Here is a 16,950-nt window from a genome sequence, read left to right as displayed (position 1 = left end):
TGTTTTGTAACTACATAATAGCAGTAAATGCTTCAGTGATTATGAATGTGCCGCGGAAGTGAAATTGATTACAGTCTTGAAAAATTATAACTACTGTACGTGCAGTACTTAGGTTTAAAGATTCAATTTTGTAATTACAAATAGGCCTATGTGTAGCATAAAGAATAATGCATGCTGTATCTCATGCTAATAAGAAAACTTAATACGGCGATGTACGTGTACCAGTATAACACTACTTTACGTATGCAGTGTGTACATGTAAATACTTCTCTCACGTGATAGGGTAATTTTATTACTTAATATAGATTTGTTCCAATAAATTAAAATTGGGGATAAAATACTACACAGTAACATGTGCAATACCTATTACCCAAAAGTTTTGCATGCTTATTACACCATAATGAGCTAAGGTAGATGATTGTCGTAGTATCACATGTACGTTTCAACCATGACCCCAATGTTACATTTAATTAAAGCATTTCAAGAAACATGATAGACTAGGCCGTATTATATCAAGACAGTTTATTTTCTGCTGTTGATGTATTCGTATGTATGCATTTCTATGATTGCATAAAGTACAAAACAAGGCTTTATATATAAGTACACTGCACAGCTTACGTAGATTCATCACTTGTACAAGTTGTGATCAACGGAACAGTTGAATAATTAAAATTGTTATCATGATTCATGCTACTGCTATGTTAATGTATTTAGATTTTTTATAAAGTAAAGGATTCGATAAATCACCAATACTAAATTAAAATTGAATTGTTTCAATTGATAACCGGGTATTATGATCAATCACTTGACCAACATACATGTATTGCTGCAGAAATACGGTATACTAACATTAAACAGTTTGGTACAAATATGAAAATGTTACAAACACTTGATGCTTTTCAATAATAAAATCTTATGTTTTTACGTGGCAATACGTAAAAGCTATACTTTTTAATGATAATTATGGTTCTACAATTGCATATTAGAAATAATCTTCATGATGATCCCGGATGCAGTAATGCTATACTACCGATTAATTGCCGAAAGCTATTACTTTCGATATAATTGAGGAATACCGAATCTTAGTACTATGATGGTGTAGTTTTTTCCAGAAACAGACATTCCAAATTTTTTTGGAAATTTCGGTTTGACATTATAACGAAATTTGCACACAGTATTTTCAACGGTAGCAACGGTGAAAAATATAGAATTATTATAAATTTTTTATTTATAAATTACTAACTTTAATCATAAATTTCAAGAAAGTAGTTGTGGTTCAGTGTCTGCGGGTTTATTTATGACGGATTTGGCTGCATTATCACTAAAGATAAAATTTTAATAAAGCGAACATTATGATAAAATCAGTCCCCATAAAAAAGGACTCTAAAGCATTTATCTATGAGTTTCCCACATAAGAACAATAAAAACTTACGGTATGTTTACTGATGGTGCTCTCCATGTATACTTTGACGCATTTCCAATCGACTTTCAATTATAAATGTAGAATGTAAGTACTTTACAGAATGAATAATGATTATCGTGTCTCAACACTCATAAATATACACTACTTACAGGTGTGGATCTTGTCTTAGCTCCAGCTGGCTTAATCTCAACTATTCCGTAAAAAATGGCCATTAATATAAAACTAGTATACAACTTCTAATATCAGTAACATTGATACAAAATAGTTTTTTTGTATGATATACGTGAATATGATATTACCAAACGGACTGACGATTTGAGGTAAGAAATGTACGTAAGGACAGGCAGACTTATTACATCTGTATAAAGAATGACACAATACTGAATATTTAGGAGTTAAAGATATCAATTTTGAATTGCAAACTTATACAAGTTGTTTATATATAAAGACCTTAAGTTGCTATTAAATATTAAAACCTACTTTCCATCATATTTACATTTAGGATGAACATAAATACATTTATTGCCGAATGTACACCTAGGAAAATTTCTAGATTAAAAATGTAAATTTTCTAGATTAGTAACATACATTATGGTGGTTTGAATAGGTCCTTATAATAAATTATAAGCTAGCATAAACCTGCAAGGAATTGTTGGATGTAAATAATCGCATTGATCCATGTTTTTACAAATTGGCCAGAATCTACATCGCTCTGTAGCTGAAAACAAATAAAATATGCAATTTTAAGCTAAAAGGCTATAGTTGCGTTATTATTAATCAATAGTACAACCAAAAAACCCTTGCTCTCAGAAACTCAATTAAATTTTGTTAGACAGTCTCCAATTATTGACAAAATAATGTGTAGCCACATCACAATACCTCACCTTTATCCGAGTTTTCATTATCGTTCACATCTTCAGCTTCTCCTACTACTTTTCCAAGTCTTTCAAATATACTTTTATTACTAGAAACGTCAGTATCTTTAACATTCTTATTTGAGGAAAAACCCAGCCTCTCCCGTACACTTCTTCGTATAACTGAATTGTTAGGGTTTACGTCTACAGGACTAACTTTACGATCATCTAAAGCAGGTTTTTCAAATACAGATTTGTCATTTCTGTTATTAATAGCTGTTACACTCCTAGAGGGACTAAAAATCAACAAAATCCATATATTACGGTTAAAGATTTAAGAATTTTCAGTGATAACGGAATATAGAATCCATAAGTGTATACATATGCTGATATCAACTAAACGTACGATATCGAAATGGTCGGATTGCCTTCTAAATCAGAACTATTGATAGAATGTTGAATTTTATCTTTACGCAATGATTGTACGACATTTCTTAAATCAATATTTCTATTTTCGACAGGATTAACATTCAAATTCGGAAATAATTTCAAGCTTTCTTCTCTATCGCGCTTCTCACGCATTTCATCGTATTTTTTGACTAACTGACGATGTTGCTCTTCTTCACTTAATTCTTCCTGAATAATTTCCTTGTTCACAGGCGCTAAAAATAAATATAAATTTTCAGTCAATACCAGGATACAATTAAACATAACGAGCTTATCCAGTATCTATTGTTTCTTTTATCAGTATATCGAGCTACAATTACGTTTCTCACGACTCATTTGAATATCAGATTCATTATGGGAGAGTGAATGGAAGGCATCTTTAACTGCTCGACTTAGTAACTTTCTAGAAGCCTGCTTGCTAGAAGGAATTTGAGGTCTAGGCCTACCAAAATTTTAATAATTTAATCTTATAATTAATAAACTCTTACTTGCTATAGCTTTAGTAGAAGATAGCTCGAAGAACTGAGATAATCACTACCTGATCACTTTAAGAACACTTGATTTTGGGCGTTGTTTATCAGTTGTTACATCTCTTTCCCTTCGAACTTTTTTAATAGAAGGACTTAACGAAGGTTCTTTATTGTGATCAAATTTCTTTACGGTAGTAGCACTAGACGCGTGATGATTGTTTTCAGAAAGCTTTCTTTTGTTGCCTTTTGTAAATCCTACAGTCGCTGTAAGGCAGTCAAGAAATCTTGAATTATTTCATATGTCATACAATGCTATCTTATAATAAGGATTAAATTATGCTAGTCAATTTTGCTGATTAATTATAAATTTTCATCGTCAATAAAATCTGCTAAGTGGATCCTTCTTAGAATCAGCACCTTTTATAGACGACGACACATTAGTTACAGGGTCAACACGTTTAACTCCAATCTCCTCAAAATCTGCTGGTTCAGGTTGGATAGAAATGACAGCTTCTTCCTCAACTGCTTGCTTTGATTTTGGATCTTTCTTTTCATCCTTAGGTTTGGTTATTTGCCCTATATTATTATGAAATAATGTAACATTCGTTACTTATAGAAATGATCTAAAGCATATCTGAAGTAACCGTCACCACATCTCGCATACGCATTTAGCCAGTTAAATACGAATTATATTCATGTATTATCGATATCAGAATTATGATACAAGCTACAATCAATTCGCACTTTAATAGGTGCAGTTTGGATAATTTGTATATCTGTGTATGCAATTGTTTTTGCGATCAGTCAAATTTTAAATCTCTCCAAGCATTTCACCGGTATTGTAGTGCATGTTTAATCATAACCCTATCTTAACATACGACAAGCTGCAAGTTACTCTGCTTACTGAATATACAAGGAAACTTTCGATAAAGAAAGTCATAATATTTTTACTTTTTAGATGAAAAAATAATCTAAATTTCTTTCAATCATAGCAAACGTATGTAAAATATAATCTGTCCTTATTACAGAATAAGCAAGGCATTGCTATCTAAGCAGTAGACATGATAAACTTGCTGATGTTTTTGATACGACGGTACCTTTTGATTCATTCTCCATATATTCAAATAGCCTAATGAGCATGTATTAGCAAAAAATTTGCATTAGTTTATAATAAAAAAAGACGTGAATCGACGAGATTACATCAATAGAAGCTACGTGATGAAGTTGATATCAGTTGATATCGCAGGTAATGCATACGGCTGTGCAAACGTATATAATACTGTATGTAGCACTGTAGACGATGACATCTATACTATCGATAGATTGTCTAAACGCCTAAGTGTAAGAATTTATTTGATGAAGTTATGTCCATTTAAACGTTTCATCTTGTCATATAAACGTACGTACCATTGAACAAATAATATACTATTATCTCCGAGGAATAGTTCGAGATCTTCTGTCATTTTATCCTGAGTCTTTTTATTGGCAATCATAACCATGATGTACTCTACTAATTCATCATCTAAATAGAAACAAGAACATTACTAATGTTTACTAATACGATTTTATTATGGTTCACCCTTTTTAAGACATGCACAGTCTATGATAGCATTAACAACAAATATGATACCAATTCTATCATCTTTGACTATAGACTAATCACTATACCTAATCCTCGCTTTTCTGCACATTATAACAATTCGTAGATAATGTTTTATAGTAGTTTAAATAAATTTAAATTATTCAAATAGATGCTAATTCCGAAGCCTGTTGTTCTAGCCCAGCACTGCAATATACAGTACTATATTCAAGCATCTCATTCAGTTCTAGACTAATAGATTGCAAGCTATCGCTGAGCAATTACATATATATAATAATATACACTGAATATCCACTATCATTCATACACGTTCAGATACATACCAATATAAGCATCGAATTCAAGCACTTTCTTTTTAACTGCATTCTACCATAAATATAGTTATAATCAACATTGTCAGTCAATTAAGTGACACCGCTATACATGTCTATTGTGCTTTAAGATTAAGATATCAGAGTAAAGCATGAAAATATAAAATCAGAGTACAGTTTCCTTTATATCACACCTTAATTTCATCAGAACATGCTGTATTGGCAGCCATCTTGCTTGGTGACACGCATGCGTTATTATGAAACTGATCAGTACAGTACACAACTACTATAGATTTCTGAGAGTCCTGGTCATTTTAGTAACCCCTGGCTACGGCTATGATGAACAAACTAATGGATTTTCTATAGTACCGTTACTACTGTATCATGGACTGCACTGTAACGGTCAGTCGTCTGTATCCGTAGGCAACGTTTAACTAACGAATGCCAAGGCGGGGATTACTCAAAACTAAAACTTGCTCAGCGGCGAAGGAGTGGAAGGACAGAAGGACTGTGGTAGAGAGAAGTACTGTACAGTGTTAATAATTATTAATTAACTATTTAAGACAAATTTTAGTCGAGGGCAAAGCCTAAACAATCCTTTCAAGTTTGAAATTATCTTACCTCGCAAAATTTAATTTATTTACAATATGAATGTTACAAGGGCTTTATAACGCTCTGTATCGTACAGTATCTCTATTTCAATTAACGTACTGTACAACACTGGTGGAAGCGTAAGCTTGATGAGTGGTTATGTCTTGTACAGATTGCAAATAAAAGATGCCACTGCAAGTTGCAATCAATATCGATTGCAACCTACTACCCCGTCAAGACTTGATATACATTACCTGCTATCATAATAGCCGAATCCCGCTTGTGATACTTTACGTAAATGGGCTACACGTTAATGTCAAGTTAACCGGTAACATAATAGCAGAATCTGGCTCGCGATACTTTATGTAAACAAGGACATGTTAATGTCGACGTCAAGTTAATCTTAAGCTCAGTAATCTTTATGATACTGTACCACGTTTATAGATGCTGGCCTAGACGGTGATCTAACTCCAGATTCGCCATGCAGTAATGCTAAAATTTATATACGAGTACTGGGTAAGTGTACAGTACAGTACATGGAAATCAGTACTGTTTAACTCATCTCGACTATTACAAAATCTTAAATCTTAATATTGAGGTCTTATGTTGCAGCTGATATCCAGCTCTAAAGTCTAATTTTGTCATTGACCAGTGCTAAAATTGATATGCATTTGAATCAGCATCGATAGCGATACACCGTTAAGATGCAGTACGATGATTGATGAATCATGCATCATGAATAACGTGGTAAATATGAAAATAGCTCACGCTCTTGTTATAAACTCTTAATAATATTTTCACAAACATCGTAATAAGCTACGTGCATATAACCTCAAATAATAAGCAATTACGTATATTGTAAAACATCTGAGTAAATAAACACTGACGAATCTACTCGTCTAATCTGATGTCAAATTAAGAGCTACAAAGTCAGTATACTCGAGTACCGTTCTATGGAATGTTTTGTTATTTGTATCTGCTGCTCCCACAATACGTACAACCTCCATGCTGCGTAAGTCAATCATCCTTCCATTCGCCATGATTACCATTTTACTAATGTACAGTACGTACGTTTATGCTTTTACCGCGCTCTAGTACGTATGCATGTTGTTACGACGTTGTATCGATATCAGTATACAGTACTCTACTGTATTTTTTAAAAAATGAGTAACAAAACTAACGTCAATTTTTTCGATGACATCATAATAATTTCTTATTTTTAATTTTCAACGAATATTCGTATATTAACATTAGCTAAATCCGTTTAATAAGCTGTAAAAGAGATAGGATCTACATTGTCGCAGTAACTAGCAGTGTCGATCCAAGTACATCACTGCACTTTACTCGTTGCAAATTAGCAGGTAATCAAATTAAATCTTTGCAACACACTACTGTACACAGTGTACATTATGTTGCGTCAAGAGCCTAGCTAGAATCCATGAATGAAACAGAGTAAGTACTGTTCATTGCCAAATCCATGAACAGCGTAAAATCTAAACTGCACTGATACTGTACGATTCGCGCGATTCGTTGGGCGATTGGATTATTTCATACTGTATTACAGTACTGTATGTTTCGAACTTAGAATATCATTCAGTTTCGAGATCCCTTGGGTAACAGAGGGGATTCTACTAATTATTCTCTCAATAATTGAAATCATTTTACCCCCAATGAATTGATCAGATATCGGATCATCTAGGAAAACGAGTACTAATCAGACTTCAGACCTCCTTTGCCCAATGAAACCATCAACCCATCGAAATAGCAATACTTTTGGATGTGGTTAATAATAATTATGATGGACCCAGAAATAAAGTGATGTTCAACCTCAACAACTTCTCATGTTAATCATGTGACACTTTTGTTACGATACAGTACGAAGTATTCCGGTCCATCCCGGTACCGCTACCACATAATTTCATCGTACTGTACTGTGTACTGTACATTGTACTGTACTGTACAGTACTGAACAAAATTGCCCCAAGTCTTGGTACTGTACATTCACAGTGTGATAACCGGGCTTCTAATAATAACGAGATAACGTCACTACTATCGCAGCAGTAGCCAATAGAGAGATTGGTAGCGTCATTATTCTCGTTGTTTCCTTATTCCGCTCAGCCAATAAAATCTTTGCTATTTTTCATCACACTTTTACTTGAGAAACACGAAGCGTATTGTACTGTATAGTACACTGCAAAGTACTGTAAATACAGCCCATTACGGTATCGATTGTTACTGTGCTACATTGTCCGTTTTCTCCCGGGGACGTAGCCGTCTTTTCGATCATCTTCTGCTCATACCGCATTACGTATTAATCCATCCAGATCCCGAAGTTGCTCAAAATGTCTTCCTTCAAAATTTCTACTTTTCTTATTGGTAAGTTCAATAATCGCTGCTACTATTCAAATAAAGTCAGTATATAGATGACAGGTTAATTTTGAATACAACAGAAGCTGTATTCAAAATGGCTTGATCATTTTTGAACCTATTAAGCAGTCCTTCCTTTTCCATTACGCTTTTTCAAGATACGCTCGTACATAAATGCAACTGTACGAAGTAGACATGCTGTTAACCGTGACGGTTTCTTCCTGATTATCAGTAGTAGATATTGCTAGTTGCGAGTATATTTGAAATTGGGCAATTTTGTGTGTGGTAAATTAGTCGTTAGGAAGCAGAGCCCCGATTCGTAGAATGTCTTTGCCATAGACTGCGCTCCATGCAAAGTGATATGTAGTGTGATCAGATCATGACGTAGTAACTTTTACATACACGGATACTATTGTACTGCAAAATATCGTTTGTTAACAGCAACTAAGAATATGCAGTGTCCATGTTGAAAATAATCTGCGAAAGAAAGCCCTGCTTCAGTTTGATTTTGAATACTTTTGAACCTAATTAAATCGTGGAAAGCTATAGTTGTTAGCTCTAAATCATAGAAATAGATGGCAATAGACTGCACAAATTGATCTCAATTTTATTCCACTTCAATGAAATGGGTCAGTGAAAAAAAGACACCAACTCTCATTGCCGTAAATCTGGAACTTGACAACATTGCACTGTGTACTGTACTGTACAGTGCGTAGTACTGTAGTCTGTTAGCACAACTTATAGTACTGTACTGTACAGTACAGTACAGTACAGTAGAGCCCTCCCTGCTGTTCGCTGTGATTTCGTTGACCCGCCGTTACGCAAACTGGACCGATGCCTTCTAGTGCTCACTGTACCATATACTACAGTACTCAGCGTGTCGGGCCATACTACAGTACTTCGCCTTTCACGTGTCATGTCCAAGAACAGTGTCTGGCTGGACTCGCGATCATCGCTAAAGCCATGGATTATATATATACTACATTGATTTATTCATGAAAGATTAAGTAATCCAGTTTCTGTATTGAACCCGAATTCGATTCCATTTTTCCATCGCATAAAAGAGATGCTATAATATAAATAGTGTCGTTCATATCAGCACAAGCTAGTTTTTCTTACCAATACTTCAGATTTCACAACACGATCGATTGGAGAATGCTTGTACTAATACCATGATGCCAATTTCATAATACTGTTTCAGCAAGAAAACGACTACTATTTGTGATTTACATTAGGTAATGGGAATAGCACCTGGCTTACTAGTTTTGCTTTAAAAAGTACCTCTAAATAAAAGTATACCATATTAGACTTGATCTAAATTAAGATTTAGAAAATGTTGAGGTTGACTAGTTTTTGAATTTTAAAAATTGGAATACTTGATTGGTCATCAATAAATCACTGTTACTAGCAAGTACTAGCAAGAGTAACAAGCTATGGACAGTCGATTTCTCATTTCGATCTCTTGTCCATGTCATTCATTACAGAAAGAGTTTAAAAGTAGTGATGATCATTGATATACAGTCCTGTGACTATCATTTACAGGACTGTAACAGCATTCATCGAATGATCCGTAATGAAAATCCCTTCAAGTATATTTTTTATTGAGTCAGTTAGGCGTCGATACAACGAAATCACGCAATGAACTAGGCAATGGTTATTTAAAAAAGACCTGCATTGATTGGTTCATTTATGATTGGGTTAAAAAGTGTACTTTACTAGAAATCTTGAAAGATACTCGTTATATAATAATTAATATTAACTTGTGTTGGCAATTTAGCACATGCGGCACATTCGAATTGTTGCTACGTTATAATTCTACAATTATGAATTGATGAATGTTGCAGATAATTATTTAGACTCACAGAATTATTTCTTTGTCTTTATCTAAGTAAATATGTTTCGTATATCTTTTCATTGAGTTATTTTAATGCGATACCATTGTATTTAATATACCGTATTAACTGGGTATACAGTAGTAGGTTTAGTAGAAAATATGGTCACATTTTCACGCTAAAAATTGGATAATATTACATTGCTATAGAGAACATTGACTTAGTCTTAATCATTTATACTATGCGTATCATTTTATGTCCCTGTTGATTTAGTTGAAGACTTTTTAAGTACTATGCTTCCATGACGCTAAGATAATAATAGATTTCAAATCTCATAATTATACTCTTGCTTTACAGTTGTCTTAGCCGTTATTCCCGTATTGTACGGCCAAGATATAGCATTAGATGAAAACAATATGGACGAAGTCATGGCCACGGGAACTATGGAACCGCCAATGTCATCTGCTACGCATAGTCACCCGACAACAGCCCCTAAACATCCAACACCTACCCCTACATTGTCGAAAGGAAATTATACCTTGAAAGACCGTGACGGTAAAATTTGCTTTAGGGCCATCTTTGAGACAACCTTTAAAGTCATGTATCTCGCTAAAGGGTCTAGCAAGGTCAATATAATTATCTTCGCCATTGTGTATTTATAAGACGCTCTATCTGTAAATGACTTTTATATTCAACTTACTTATAGAAAATTGCGTCCTTTGATTTACCGCCAAACCATGCTTACCGTGGTGTCTGTTCTAGCAAAATGATTCATTTCTGGATCACTTGGAAACCTGCCTATGTTCTCAATATGACTTTTATCGAAGTAAGTATCGCTTTCCGTGGTTACATCACCCGCTTCTGTCGACATCACTAAAGTAACCTACTTGATTAAATATTTACAGAAAGCTGTTAATGGCACTATTCAACCAAATAGCGAAATAGATGAAATGAAGGAGAACCAAGCTTGGGAGTTAGAAAATATCAAATTCACTTATGATACTCATGATAACAAGAATTTCCCCAATGCAATGAAACGTACGCTGCTTTGCTTATTTTTTTTACGAGTTGCTTTTATTGACTGTTTAGGAATGACCTAATATATGATGTTGAAATTTTTTAAATAGCCGCTAAGAGCATTGTCTACTCCAACGCTACTGCCGTATTCTTCCGTACACCAGTAAACGAATCCTACACATGTGTATCCAAATCAGTTATACCAATGTACGACATGGGTGGTATGAAAGTGATGGCTAATGTTACAATTTCGAAAGCCAAGATTCAGCCATTTGCCCAAAAGTATGGAGCAGGTTTGTTATAAATTAAATTAGCCATAACGTCAAATTTAGTCTGACTATATGTAAATTACGTGCGTGTATATGTACTGATAGTCCGCGTTTCGTTTATATTCATACACTCGTAGAATTTACTTGTGCTAGCGACTTAGCCAAGAATAATGTTGTCCCTATTGCTGTCGGTGCCGCTTTGGCTGGATTACTACTGATCGTTATAGTTGCTTACTTTATTGGACGCCGAAATGCTAGGGCTGGTTACGAGTCTGTGTAAATTGTTTACCCAGTCAAAGGAATCCATTTTATTTGTAGGAAAAGCGTTACTTATTATTTTGTTCACTTTTACGTCTTGCTGTAATATTCAAATGGTTATTGCTGCGAACAACACATTTGTGAACATAATGAAATGAATATGTACGAACTACTTTTTGCGATTTGTAATCACGTACAAGTTAGTCATTTATTTGTTGCTATAACAAGCTGTATCTTAATCGTATCGAATCATCGTGATTTACTTGTCTGCAGTGACTGTACTTCAAATTCTTTAGTAGCATAAGTAGTATTTACACCAAGTAACATAGATAATGCAATGATATTGTCGTTAGAACTGTATAAGTCAAGTTTATTATCTGTACACTATAGACTTAATAATCTTAAATTCTTACTTTTGATTTAACCATTATTTGTTATATTAGTAGCTATATCTTTGAAAGGATCTTTCAACAGCCTATGCTGTTTATGAATTTATATTTGGGCAATTTTGACTCACAAGTATTCCTATGTAGTATTATAAGTGAACAAACAATATACTAACTGTACAATGAACGAATTCAAGTTCTCAGACTTTGTTATTGCGGTTGTCAAATTGAAGAACAAAGTGATCTTTTCCCTTGGATTCATCCCAATATACGCGTACATAGTATATGTTCAGTAGATATCTATTATTGATTCTATGCTACAGTAGTTGTAAGGATGAATACATTCTAAGGGTAGCTTAGCCATCTTTGATATTCAGAGCAACATAAGAGATGGCTTTTAAATCCTTACGTAACGCTAGGGTACATAAATATACAATTATTTACAATCTAACACTGCACTGGAATAGTAAGAAAATAATTTGTCTCTATGGACGATATTGTTATAACAAAACATAGACCTCTTTAAAAAGATTTGATATACTTAATTCTGTAGACTTGACATCTGCGTAAAGCGTAAGATCACACGTGTTGTTTTAAGAAATAAACATTGAAAATTTTCATTATTCTTTCACTCGTATTATAATAACAATAATGAACGTTATTAAATTCGCATAATCCTTATCGCTTACAATTACTGTAATAATTTACAGATGGTCCTTATATCCCTAGTATACTATCATGTATTTGTTGTTTACTGTCCAGTATATCGATCTATTATTTAAACACAAAAAGTTAAGCTGTTTTATTAAGAGTATTAATAAGTAAGTAAAACTTCAGTTTTTAACGATCCCTAAATTTTGCAGTCATGACATTTCACATAGTTTGCGAACCCACGGATTTTCGTATGGCGTACAGTAACAAGTACTTATTATTTACCGGATCGAAGTGAGGTATCGCGGGAAAGCGGATATCCGAAATTATAGCGTCCATTGAAATTTTGTATCAGTTTCTCACTAACTAATTAAAAAATAGTTAAATAGTGACTTTACTAAGCAGTTTAAATCACCCACGGTTTCATAAGTACCGATTGGCCAAGGGAATTAGTAAAAACTTACCCAGTACATTTGCTGGACGTTATTGAAATATACTATAAAACTAATACGACTACATTATATTTTTAAGCGAAATTCATTTAATCATTCCATGAATCAAATTTATTAATTAATATTTTTTTCGAAGAAACTGGTAGGATGGATAATCTATTACTGAAAGATTAATTTTTACTTTTCATACTCTAATTATCATTGAATGTTGTTAACTGATCAATTATATAATTATTACCGACATTCGATTTACCGGAATACTCTCATATAATTACTTAATGAATAGCTTCGGGATATAAAGCAAAATTTATCGTTATTGATTCTCAAGTACTTTGCCTTATAACGCAGTAATTTATGATATATCGTGATTACTGGTTTAATAATCGGATTAATGTATAAGATGTCTCGAAGTTGTTTGCATTTGGGCGTGTAAATTTAAAGCACATACGCATAGCTAAAGTATCCCACTATAGCCTGAAAGAATATATACAAAAGACATCTTTATGAATAGTAAGAGTGAAAGTAATGGGGTGATTGATAGCATATCCTGCATTCAAAACAAATTGCCAAAATATAAAAATATTAGCGTTTCAATTTACTGTAATTTCATTAGAAAGAATGCTTTACTATATACTAAAGCTACCGAATCATAAATTCGTAATTCAACCAATGGACCGTTGTGTATTATTGTACACTCGAAAAATTCGATCTTCATATATCTATTCGTCAGCTAGTCAAAATTCTCCATTATGAACAATGCATTGTATCTTAAGCTTCGATATACAATATAATTAATTGCTTGCGGTTCCACGTACAGAACTTCTACGTTTGTTGCAATTAATTAGAAACTCATTTCCGGAGCACTATTCATATAAGAAAAGATCATAATTTTTTAATTTACGTTTTCATGCGCGTTACTTTATCAAGAATTAGGAAGTAAGCTAATACTTAGGCCTCCATAAAACGCCCAGAGGTTAACTTTTTTGCGTAATTGTGTCCGTACAAACTATACAACTGACAGTTTGCCACTATACAGACAGCAATTTTATCATATATTTATAACGCTGTCTAGAAATGCACTCTACCTTGTTAGTACGCATTTTAATAAATTATCGTCTGCCCATTTTACTTGACCTATCGATATAACGATAAATCTACAGGTATAAGCTTATGAAGTCACAAGTTGAGTACACTTTACTACTGCAGTCTACTAAGTTAGATTTATCCATAGTAAGCTCTCTCAATTACTAGTTTTTATTTTATATTCCGATTCAGTTCGATATAACGTATATTTGATACCGACTGTTGAAAATATGGTTCTAAAATACAAAAGTAATTAACAAATTACGAGAAAACCTAGCAGAGTAATATGTTTACATAGCAGATAATATAGGCTGGTTTCTCATCTAAAAGCGTGAAATATTATATTATTTTAGGCAAATTCAAGAGTAATTAAATATCGAATGTTAATAATAATTATGTATCCTTTATAGCAACAGAAATCATCGTTATAAAATACTGTATTCGTAAACAGTGCACGATACGCTTTGTCTGGTTATAGAAATAATAACGCCTGAAAATTACTTCAATTATTAAGCATGTTTTCAACTTTACAACAGCATAAGTATGATACAAAAGTAGATAAAATTTGCGTTATATTATATCAGCGAAAATGCTAACTGATAGCCATTAACCATATCTTAATTTCCATTATTACGTACGAGTAAATCCAATACCCTTTTTATCATTTTTAACAGAAATTTTTATTGGTTCTATAATCCCGGAGTCTTTCGTTCCTAAGCATGTACCTGGTGTCCAGCCCATTTCTCGTAACATTCTGTTACCGACATTTGTGGACGATATTGGACTAGGCGCAATTTCATCGACGTTGACTACTAAGTAAAAAATAGAAATGTTACCAACATTTATGATTTTAATCGAAAATTAAATAGGTACTTTATAAAAGTCATTAAAATTTCTTCCTCGAAAATTATTCGAGAATCTATTGAGAAGTCAACTTACGACAAGCTCCAGCAATTGATGAATGCCCTGCAATTTTTTTACCGTCGGGTATACCGTTGTCTTTACATCTATTATAGGAGTATATTCATTGCGAAAGGAAATAAAATTTAATGTTCATGTTGGCAGGTTAAAAGTAATACGTCACCGTCTGCGCACATCGAACTATCCATAAAGCACAATTGCATAATGAAAGGGATTTAGATGCTTACCTTTTATAAACGGATGGATATATAACAGAGTCAATGGCAACTTTTTCTGGTTGGCAGGTACGACTAATACGAGCGAAAAATACGATCATCGTTACTGAATTATTTATTTACAAAGACGTAAACGATTAAGCAAATCAGTAGTACTGTACTTATCATAAAAAGAAACATTAGAAATTGAAAAATTACGATATGCTATAGAAATAACGAAATATAAATTACCTTGTTTTACTTAATACCGAGCAGCTTTTTTTGCTATCTTTGACAGTGAAGTATTCCAAATGGTATAATGAGGCTAACTGATTTATCTGTTCAAGGTATAAAAAATTATAAAAAAGTGCTTAGACTTGTATTTAATGGCATTTTCTATTTCTTATATAGAAATTAATTAATAAATAAAAAAGTATTCTACAATACGATTCTATCCAATAATATACCCAATTTCTCTCCTTTCTTTTCAAATTTTCTATCCATAACCTGTTAATTAATGTAATAATATGTCCATTAATCTACATAATAAATTAGATCTACTGTATCGTTGCTGTATTTTAGTATAATGCGGGTGTTTGCCATAGACTGAATCTTAACAATATAAGTACCTACTGGATAATATTAATAATGATATAGTTAAGTTAAGAAAGTTCTGCTGAAATAGAAGGTACCTTTCCGAGCTATTATCGATAATAAATCGTTTAATTTTTTCATTAATTGACTCTAAAAGGGATTCACAGTTCTATGTATCATTGATATTAAGAAGATTAAGATTAAGTAAAATTAATGTAATTTTAAAGAAACGCTCTTATTATTATAATAGAGAAAAAATTTTTCATTTATCAAAAATATCATTTTTAAGGCTGATCTAGATTCTAACTTTATTCCTGGGTTTCGAAAATGATTTCTTACGGCGTTTGCCACCATGGCTACCTCTAACCTTCATCTATTATCAATTTACGTAAAAAGATTTAAACAAGAAATCTCATCATATATTTTAATTACAGTAGTCTAGACAGATCTATGATTTTTAGAATTAACATTTTGTAGTTTAGCAAATAACTATTTTCTATCTACTTTTGATGATATCGTAGAAACTGCTGTAACTATGAAAGTGACAAAAACAAAGTATGAGTAGTAGCAGGCAGTAGTACATCAGCTACGCATACGTCAACGGAAGTTGATGGGTAATGCTTGAGTATTTAGTGTTGGATGAAGATATTTTTTTATCAATTTTTTTATTATTAAAAGTATAGAGTTTTTCAGTGTAACCTAGTAAACTTATTTTCTTACCAAATGCCGACTGAACGATAATCTGGCAGCGAAACTTCCTATAATAGAAGAGAAAGAATTCGGTGTTCAATGAAGGAATACATTCCCAATAGCTTAAGCATCTATCTTCTTATTGGATATTTATATCATGCATGCATAGTGTTTTTCAATAGTATTTAACAGCACATAATTCTTTCAAGATTTTCTCCTCTCCAAATCATCAATATGCCACGCGTACAATGGCGTATCGTAGTACTAGAGTATCTTTGGTGATAGTCTTGGTATATTTCTACAATTGGTACCTGGCTTCATTTCTCGAAATTTGTTACCATTTGCTAGAAGACGCATATCTCTTAAATCGGCATGATCATCTTGCCACCACTTAACGAAGGCAGCCTCGCAACAGCTTTGCTCATCATCACCTTCTACGCCAGTTTCGTAATAACTAATGTCACCATCCGAAGTAATAATATCGCTATCACTCGAGGACGACATGTACGTATCGCTTGTTCTCGATATTAAGGCATCGTG

At 33.0% G+C, this 16,950-nt stretch overlaps 2 protein-coding genes across 2 annotated transcripts; one reads left to right on the top strand and one right to left on the bottom strand.

Annotated features, from left to right (window-relative positions):
• Positions 1 to 2,051: 2,051 nt before the first annotated feature.
• Positions 2,052 to 4,693, bottom strand: TRIADDRAFT_51814 (uncharacterized protein; the record flags this gene model as incomplete). The annotated part of the gene is made up of 8 exons (XM_002107833.1): positions 2,052 to 2,141; positions 2,303 to 2,573; positions 2,684 to 2,939; positions 3,045 to 3,166; positions 3,263 to 3,458; positions 3,612 to 3,770; positions 4,292 to 4,323; positions 4,602 to 4,693. The coding sequence occupies 8 exons, from the start codon at positions 4,691 to 4,693 to the stop codon at positions 2,052 to 2,054; spliced, it is 1,218 nt and encodes a 405-aa protein (XP_002107869.1).
• Positions 4,694 to 8,038: 3,345 nt separating this feature from the next.
• TRIADDRAFT_63491 (expressed hypothetical protein) lies at positions 8,039 to 12,013 on the top strand (the record flags this gene model as incomplete). The annotated part of the gene is made up of 6 exons (XM_002108623.1): positions 8,039 to 8,072; positions 10,253 to 10,521; positions 10,602 to 10,721; positions 10,801 to 10,933; positions 11,023 to 11,205; positions 11,319 to 12,013. The coding sequence occupies 6 exons, from the start codon at positions 8,039 to 8,041 to the stop codon at positions 11,459 to 11,461; spliced, it is 882 nt and encodes a 293-aa protein (XP_002108659.1). The 3' UTR covers positions 11,462 to 12,013.
• Between the last annotated feature and the right edge of the window lie 4,937 nt (positions 12,014 to 16,950).

This window comes from Trichoplax adhaerens, genomic scaffold (genome assembly GCF_000150275.1).
Source record: "Trichoplax adhaerens TRIADscaffold_1 genomic scaffold, whole genome shotgun sequence".
NCBI lineage: Eukaryota > Metazoa > Placozoa > Uniplacotomia > Trichoplacea > Trichoplacidae > Trichoplax > Trichoplax adhaerens.
Note: the sequence above shows the minus strand (reverse complement) of the source record. Positions and strands in the feature narration are given on the sequence as shown.